Below are 9,446 nucleotides of genomic sequence, written 5' to 3' on the forward strand. Positions count from 1 at the left end.
CCTTCGTTTAGGGTCTCCCTACATAGCGATCTCTGTCATTAAAGAAAACCTTTGCTTTATAATTGTTAATTACGTAAAATAAATCAGCCATTGCGGACTCTGGACTTATAATTATCGAAGGCGTGCCAGCCTATATGTCAAGAGAGACTTGAAAACAAAAAGGTTTATATAGCTGTGTAGATTGTGCGTACTGTTCTTAATGTTTTCAGTAGCTGTCAAGATGTCTGTTGTTGTTTTTTTTTTTGAGTTCGAAGCACTTTAGGGGCCCGGGCTGTCGTGGGTCATCGTGTGCTGTTGTGGGCTGTGGAATACTGCAGCGTGCTGCCGTCGTCGCTTGGCGTAATGCTTCATATATAGCACATTGAACACACACTCGCGATGTTCTTGCTATTAGAGCGCCTTGATGATGATCGCTTGTTATTATCAGCAAAAAAAATCTACTGCCCTTGGTGTAACGCAAACACAATCGCATGTAGTAAAAGAAAAAAAACAAAAACCAAATGTGAAATAGAAAGAGCGAGATAAACTAGCAAGAAAAACAGAAAGTGCAAAAAAGAGAACGCAATAGATAAATGGAGAGGAAGAATAAATAGAAATAGGCTGAAAAAAAGAAAATAGAAAAAAGAGAGAAAGAAAAAGAGAAGCGAATAAAAAGAAAACCAAAGAGCGACAGAGAAGGCTGCCGAACTCATCACTTCCTTCAGACATGGCACCCCTAGTGCGAGGCTGCCTTGATTTTAGGGGCGAAGCTCCTTAAGGCATAGGCAAGTCCCGCGTTGTAGTAGCCAGCGCTAGTACTCAGAGAGCTGATTAGATGGCGCTGTTTCGCTCGCACCCGCTAGTACTCAAATTTCTCACTAGACGGTGCTGCGGTGCTCGCTCTACTAAAGCTCCTTGAGCTTGGCTTTACGCTCCACTCCTGTACGTGCTCTCATGTGAGAGGAGACCGTGTTCGCGCTTGCGTTAAAATGCGTTCGCTCTTGGCGCGCTTTCTCTTTCGCCGGCAGTCCGTATGCTTCGAGAAGGAGCGATGAAGATGATGTGGCAGAACGGAGGGCTCGGAAAATGGCTGCAGCGCGTGCTCGCCGTGTTTACATGATGATCCACCGGGAAAAATTTATGGAGGACTCACGGTTTACAGATGTACCTCCGGAGCTTCGCCCACTCATCATGATTCACTCCATGGATATGCTGCGCTTTTTTTTAGCTCCGCTTCATGTGTGTGGTGTTTGCTATATTTGTGGGGATTCGTCGGAGGGGATTTTTATACAATATACCTGTAAGCAAGGCATGCGAAATGAAAGAGAGGTCTTATCAACATCATTGCGCCGATGGATGCCATAAAAATTTTCTACAGCATAATTAGCTAGCAAGAACAGTAATAAAGTTCTTAACTCTATCCAGATGGTTTTCGTACTAGTTTAAGATCTGAAGGTCCACCCGCGTGTATTCCAGTACAGTTTATTTTTATGCTCCGGAACTTCACTGTTCCGCAGTTGCAATTTTCCAAAGCCGCTGATGGGAATCGTTTCTTGGCGAGTGTTCATGATTTGTTTTTATTCACTGGAAGGAGGCAAGAAGAACGTGGATGGGACAATGACCACTTCATGTGTTAATGCCTCTCACTTATATATCTTTCAATAGACTTTTATATAGCAACTCAAAATTTGGTGCATATGGAGTGGGAAATGGATAATAAGCGGCTCAAGATTTTGCCTTCCGTTGCATCATAAAACTGCCCTCATGATGTGACTATTGTGAGGGTTGACTTAACCAGCCATGACTCTTGTCAGCCCTTACCACTGATACTAGCGAGATAAGCGATTCCACCTCGAAGTTCCTCTGTGGCGGAGCTTTAGTTTTGTGAGTTTTATGTGGCAAAATTATTATTTTTGTGACATATAGTTTGATTATTTTTGCAGTAAGCTTGCAAATTATTTCTGATACAGATCGCCTATCGATGCCTCATGATGCGTAGATACACGGCCAGGCAGCAGACCTAATGAATATTTATAAAGGTGCATGAGCAAATAACGTTCCTCGAGTGAAAAGAAAGAGAGCGGGGAAAGGTTGAACGAAATGTTGAGCACTTAGGCTGACGATATATTTATGAACACGAACAATGAAAAATGGCATACAGCTGTGGTTCCGTGGCAAGTTTTATAGCCGTCGAAGTTCACAAACGCACAGTGCTTACGAAGCATGCAGGTGCAAAAACAGTTCGTCAAAATAGCACCACCTAATAATCATGACGTAATGTGAAACGTCAGTCACATTCAGTTTGTTTTTGTGAGTGCGAAAACACGGATCATTTTACCACACATTTCGCAAACGTGTATTCGGTATGACCATGCGCCGCGAATGGGTTACAAATGGTTTCGCTAGAAGTGCATACCTACATATACGCCACTTACACTGGATGTCGCTTAAATGCAGATGTGCTGCGTTGTGGATGTGTCTCGTATCTTGCTCTGTGTGACTAATAAAACGGGAAATGTTCTTATTTTTTTGCTTTTTTTATACTGTTTCAGATAGCCCCAGCCCCGTGGAGATGTAGCACCCTGCCGGCCAGGGTGACAGAGCCACCTATCTCGAAGTCACCGGTCAAGCGAGAGAAAGATCTTCCTTGTAAATATGTAAAAACTAATTTTATCCTACTAGGACGTTCGAAAAATAAATTACACAGGTTACTCGAGTCGCTGGAGTGCTTCATTTTTGCTGCACCTGCGCCTATTCCGCTGTATACACGGCCCTTAATTCAAGACGGCACTATATAAGACATGTGCTAACGGCAAGGGATAATAACGAAGAAAAAAAAGCGCACAAATCGGCTTCACAGCCGGAAGTTATATATGGTTTGGGTAATGCTCATGGGCTCAAGCTTAGCTGGAGCGCAGGGCAGGAAACCAGGCGAGCATTGTACGACCTGTAGAGAGAATCAGATGCATGCTTGCAGGAACCTCCGGTAGAAGCCACCGATAGAATGGCTCAATGTGCGTGGACCACGGCTTTAGTTTTTGCTTATTCGGAACTCATTGTATGTCTGTGACAGCGCAATAAGCCCCGATGGCGATGTGGCCATGTCCTCGAAGGGGGAGTGGTTTTGTTTCTATTTGATCAGTCTCTGGCTGGTTTGTATACCCTTCTTCCAAATATATGTGCACATCATTTATTATCCCCACGGTTGATATTGTACACATAAAAGTGTGCCCAAGGACATTTATTTTAATTACTTAGATTAAAACAAACCATGCAAAAACCCAATGTCATATGACTAGAAAGAGAGAGAAATGGTATTAATAATATTTATTCGGTACCCACCGTGCCAGATGCATTACAGTGCGGAAGGGGTTTACAGCAAGTCTGGGCAGTTCAATATTTGCCATACATAAAGTGTGGGCGATCGTAACAATAACAACAATAGCTACAGCAGATTGACAACATACGTAATCCAAAGCAGTATACAATATAAATGTAAAAAAAGACACACACACGCACTTCCAGGTTAAGTCACTTCAAAAAAAGTAAAAATAAGAGATTAGATATTGAAATATTGCCACGGCTCTCTTCTACATACCGTGAGAGGAAAAAGAAAAAAATACAATAACAATGTATACAACTATATTATATACATTACGTCCAAAAAAGACAAAGGAAACAATCACTTCAGCAAGGGCAAAAAAAAAACACATTTCATTTGAGACCACGTTGACGTTAATAGCGGGTAGCTTATTCCAGTCTTGGATAGTTTTGGGAAAGAATGATTTCTTAAAAAGTTATCTCTGGCATAGAACCTAACGTAATTTTCGCTTATGGTCCATGCAATGTGACCTATAGCGAGACACCATTATGTACATGTTTGTCTCTATATCAATCATACCATAGCATATGGAATGAAAAATCTTAATGCGCAGCTTTCTGCGTCGTTCTATCAGGGTATCACACTTAAGTTCTTCCTTGGTTCTTGTTGGACAGAAATTATTGGTGTACGGACGGGACACGTACCTCGCACCGAGATACTGAACCCTTTCAAGTTTATATTAGTGCCGTTGCAGGGTCCCACACTACACAAGCGTACTCGAGGACGGACCTCACGTACGTCTTGCAGAGTAGCTCACGTGTGGACTGACTGAATGCATTAGAGTTCTTGCGAATGAAGATCAGCATTTTTCCCGCCTTTGTGGTTACGTAGTCAACCTGCTCCTTCCATGATAATTCAGGAGTATACCAAACGCTTAAGTACTTAAATTCGTTAACTTTATCAATCACAGTGTTATTCAGGGTGTAGCGGTAATTTATAAGTTTGTTCTTCCTAGTGAACGTCATATTGACAGTTTTTGTGAGGTTTAGCTGCATGCGCACCATGTGTTGATGTGATCAAGGTCTTGCTGAATCAGATTGTGGTCTTGCGTACCATCAGTGATTCTATAAACCACACAGCCATCTGCAAACAGCCTCAACTGTGATGTCAAACCGTCACCAATATCATTGATGTACAATAAGAACAGTAAAGGCCCCAGGAAAGAGCCCTGGGGTACACCAGATAAAACTTTTTGTGGGCGTGACCGAACCCCATTTACAACCACGAATTGCCGTCTTAACATGATATATTTTTAATTCTTGAGACAACTGCTGGATTAATTTTATGTGCGAGCATCTTTTCTATGAGCAATAAGTGGGGTACTGTGTCGAAGGCTTTCCTGAAATCGAAGAAAATACATTCAAGCGCAGGCCGTTTATGTAATGCTGAGGCAATGCAATTTGTAAATTCTAATAATTGGGTAACACAGGAGAAACCTTTACTAAATCCATGTTGGGATGACGTAATCACAGAATGAGTATTCAAGTGAGCTACAATGCTTGTGAATAGAATGTGCTCCATTATTTTGCATGCAATGGATGTCAGCGATATCAGGCGGTAGTTTGAAACGTCGCTTCTTGGGCCGGACTTATTAATAGGTACCACAATATCTGCTTTCTAATCATCAGAAAGAGAAGCTTCAAGTATTGATTTATCAAATATAAATTTTAAGTACTTTGGTACCAATTCAGCGCATAATTTCAGCAGAAAATTGGGTAAGCAGTCAGGACCACAGAGTTTCCTAATATACACTAGAGGGAACTCTGGCGCTAGTGTCTATGGGAGTGAGGGAGTGAGTGAGTGAGAATTTATTAGAAGGCAGAGAGGTCGGCCTGAGCTAGTTCGCTCTAGCCTGCTACTCTACACAGGGGATAAGGGAAAGGGGAAGGAAAGAGGGATGAAGGGTGATGATGGGGACAAGAAGAGGTGGTGCGTATGTACAGTAGCCACTTAGCATAGTACCCTACAGTCTAGTTTCTAGTCCAGTGCTTTTTATAAAGTCTAGAACAGCCTTTGTAGCAGGTTTTGACACTGTTTGGTCGTTCATTGCTGACAATATGTGGCTTTCACTTAATGGTGTTCGTCCAATGCTTGCCAACGTTGCAGTTAGCATTTTTCTTTGCGCCACGTATAATGCACAGTCACAAAATATGTGAGCTATCGTTTCGCGCACTTGGCAGCGTTCACAATTCGGGCTGTCCGCACGGCCGATTAGGTGGGTGTAGTGGCGAGTGAAGGCGACGCCCAGGCGAATTCGGTGCAGTATATTAGCATGTCTTCGGCTGATTTTATCTGGAAGACGAAAAGTCATACCGGGGTCTGTTTCCCGCAGGCGCTTGTTCCGGTGATCTGGTAACGACCAGTAAGTGGCAGCGCATTCACGCATGAGTGATCTCAACAATGTGTTGACGTCACCTCGCGAGTACGGTACTTTGACGTACATAGGAGCGTTGTATATTGCCGCTCTTTCTTCGCTATCGGCTGTTTCGTTGCCAACTAGGCCGCAGTGTCCAGGAATCCATTAAAGTGTAATCAAGTGACCGCTCCTGTGTGTTAGGTCAAATGCTTGGACGATTCGTAACGTTAACTCGTAAAATTGGCCTCTTCTTGAGCAAGAATGGATAGCTTGAAGCGCTGATTTTGAATCAGACAGAATCGTCCATTTACGCGGTGCTTGGTCGTTCACAAATTTTATGGCTTCTTGTATAGCAACAAGTTCTGCAGCTGTCGAAGATGACCTATGATCTAATTTGTACTGTCGGGAAATACTGAGTTGAGGGATCACAAAGGCTGCAGCTGAGGCGGATGAAGTTACGGATCCATCGGTGTAAATGTGCACAGAGTCGCTGTATCGGTCATCTAAATGTGCCAAGGTGAGTTGCTTGAAGGCAATATAAGAAACACGCGACTTATACGAAATTCCACGTATGTGAAGGCACACCAGCGGTTTAGTCAATGTCCATGGAGGCACTGCAGGGATTACGGCAGGTGCAAAGCCTGAAGGGATCATGTGCCTATGCGTATCGAGGCATCGCGAATAGGTGCAGCTTGGTCGGTCCACTTGTAGCGAAGACAACGGGTGCTGTGCATGTCGGGTCAGCAGCCGAAGGTGCACTCGAAGAGGCTCGCAGGACGTGTAAACCTGTATAGGGTAGGTGCGTGACTCCTCTATAGTGCCAGAGGTGGACGTGCACCGTGGCAGGCCAAGGCATATTCTCAGTACTCGTGCCTGAAGGCTCTCTAAAGTACGAAGGCACGTTGCCCGCATGCTGGAAAGCACAGGTGAGCTGTACCTTATATAGCCCACAAACAATGCCTTGTATAACTGCAGAAGACTTTTCTCCGAAGGGCCCCATCTCAGTCCTGCTATAACACGAAGAACATACACAAAACTGATTAGTTTGTTTCTCAGCACAGTCACATGCTTTGACCAGGACAGGTTGCGATCAATGACGACCCCTAAATAGCGGTGGTGCTTAACCACGGGAATCACTGCTCCGTGAGCGAAGATTGGGTACCGCGACATTGATTTCTTCGTAAATGCCAATGCAGCACATTTTGCTATTGAAAGTTCCAGGGCCTGACGACGTAAGTACTTAGATGTTATTGATGTGCCTTGTTGTAGCCTTGCTCGCAGTTGTGGTCGCGTTGCTCCAGATGCCCATATGTATATGTCGTCCGCATACGCACTGATTCTGACAACGTCGGGCAGCTCAGCTTCAAGGCCAATGAGTGCTATGTTAAAAAGCATGGGGCTCAGGACGGCGCCTTGCGGAACTCCACGGCTTACGAGGTGCCTCGCCGTGTCACCGTCGGATGTCGACATAAAAATGGTACGTCCTCTGAGATAGCTCCCTATCCATGCGTGTAGTCGGCCACCTACGCCGATGTCTTCAAGTGCGTCAAGAATGGCCTCATAGTAGACGCTATCGTACGCGCCCTTTACATCTAAGAAAATGGCCCCTACCAATCTCCGACGTTGTCTTTCCTTTTTAACAGAAGAAACTAGATCTACAACACCGTCTATAGATGATCGACCTCAACGGAAGCCATTTATAAAATCTGGTAAGCCGACATTATTCTCCAGCAGCCATTCCAATCTTGCGAGCATTATGCGTTCCATCACCTTACCGATGCAACTGGCTAGGGCAATGGGTCTATAAGAAGACAACTCGTGTGAACACTTGCCTGGTTTCAGTAAGGCCACTATGCGGCTGCACTTCCAACTCTCTGGGACTATCGCTGTTTACCACGTACAGTTGTAGAACGACAAGAAAGCCTGCCTTGCTTCCTGGCTGAGGTTATATAGAGCCGAATAAGTAATTCCGTCAGGCCCTGGTGCGGACGACCGTCGGGACGTGGAAATCGCAGCGTCGAGTTCGTGCATTGTGAATGGTAAGTCAAGGCGATCGTCGCTGGATGGCGGTGAGGCTAAATACGAAGGTGATATCGATGAGGAGGACATACCTACGAGTAAGTGGCAGTAATCTTCTGCAACCTCTACTTCAGGTCGACCTTGCTTTAGAGCCAAAGATCGGAAAGGGAACAACTGTTGAGTGGGCGTCTGAAGGCTTCGGACAGTTTGCCATATTCGAGACAGGGGTTTTCTGGGATCAAGAGAGCTACAAAATATCCTCCACCGTTGCCTATCGAGCTTATCAAGGTGTCGCAATACATGTCGTTGTGCTTGGCGTGCTGTAGATAGGTCAGATGGTGATTTCATCCTCCTGTATTTTCTCTCTGCCCAGCGACGGATTGCACGAAGGTATTCATATTGTGCGTCAAGCTGTGATCTTGGTAGCGACACATTCACAAGTTTCGTATGCGTTGTTAAGGCTGATGCAATTAGGCTTTCTATTTCAGATATAGATCGAATGTTCCCGCACTGAGAATTTACAGAAGCTTGGAATCCTGGCCAGTCTACGCTTTTCACAGGCCGGGGAGTCGAACGACGGAATCCCTTTAGCTGTATATATGTAGGGAGATGGTCACTTCCATGTGTTTCAACGTCTACGAACCAACAGGTGGTAGGCAAGAGACTTCTGCTCACAAAACATACGTCCAGACAGCTGCTGTACGATGCGCCACGGAGGTAAGTAGGTGAGCCATCGTTAATGGGCATCAGGCACAAAATCGGCAATGTCACTACCGCGGGTGTTCATTGAGGCAGAACCCCACATGAGATGATGTGCATTAAAATCCGCAACTAATACATGTGGTCCAGGGCAAGCTTGGAGCTCAGAGAAGAGATGGGAACAGTCCACGCGGCTTCTAAGAGGAATGTATTCACCAATGATTGATATTGAACGTCGCTTGTGCTTTATAGATAGGCAAATATAGTCGTTAGAAGCATGAGGAGCCACGGCATGTCTCACGTATGTTAAATCTTGACGTACGCATATAATTACTTTGCTCGCATTTCGATCATCACGTGACCACAAAGTGACGTATCCGGAAATACGAAACGGCGACATCATACTCGGCTCACATATTACAACCAACGGAAATTTGTATTTAAACATCCGTTGTCGAAAGTCAGACAATCGGCTTCACAAACCTCGTGCGTTCCACTGCATTATAGCATAGGTGCGCACACGTTCATCGAAGAAATTCGCCATATTGTTTATGGAAGGGTCAGCAGTAGCGGTTCCAGCACGTTGAGGATCTGCACTGCTGTTTTCGCTCCTGGTGTGTGTAGCTTGTTGAGAATCACACGAATAGATTTTAGTAGATGCTTCAGCATAGTTTGGCTCTTCTCAGTGTCTTGCCTATCATTTTCCGCCCTCTTTGAAGTTGCTGCCCATGATGTGGTCTTTTTTATTGCTCCGGTCGGTTGCGAAGGCCACTCGGTATCTGAAGCATCGGCGTGCAACGCGGGCGTTGGTCCACTTTCTGCATCCCTGGGACGTGGTGCGTACAACATGGGTGTAGTGGCCTGATAATGCGCACGTGTATGTTCATCTGTTGCTGATGGTGATGCATCACTCCTATGTCCACTATGCTTTCGCTGGTGTCTACGTTTTGGACGACGTCTGCGTCGGCGGATGGACGTTGCTGCCTCTCTGTGTGTCGAGTTGTCTCTGAC

The 9,446-nt window shown here is 45.1% G+C and overlaps 1 protein-coding gene across 1 annotated transcript in view; it reads left to right on the plus strand.

The window, feature by feature from the left end:
- Positions 1–2,690, plus strand: part of LOC119176291 (homeobox protein GHOX-7) — an 83,508-nt gene extending 80,818 nt beyond the window's left edge. Inside the window, exon 4 of the mRNA XM_037427499.2 lies at positions 2,532–2,690. Within this exon, the coding sequence (XP_037283396.2) occupies positions 2,532–2,535 (4 nt within the window). The 3' untranslated portion in view covers positions 2,536–2,690. The remainder of the gene's footprint in view (positions 1–2,531) is intronic.
- Positions 2,691–9,446: the final 6,756 nt, after the last annotated feature.

The sequence above is a fragment of the Rhipicephalus microplus genome, chromosome X (genome assembly GCF_043290135.1).
Source record: "Rhipicephalus microplus isolate Deutch F79 chromosome X, USDA_Rmic, whole genome shotgun sequence".
NCBI lineage: Eukaryota > Metazoa > Arthropoda > Arachnida > Ixodida > Ixodidae > Rhipicephalus > Rhipicephalus microplus.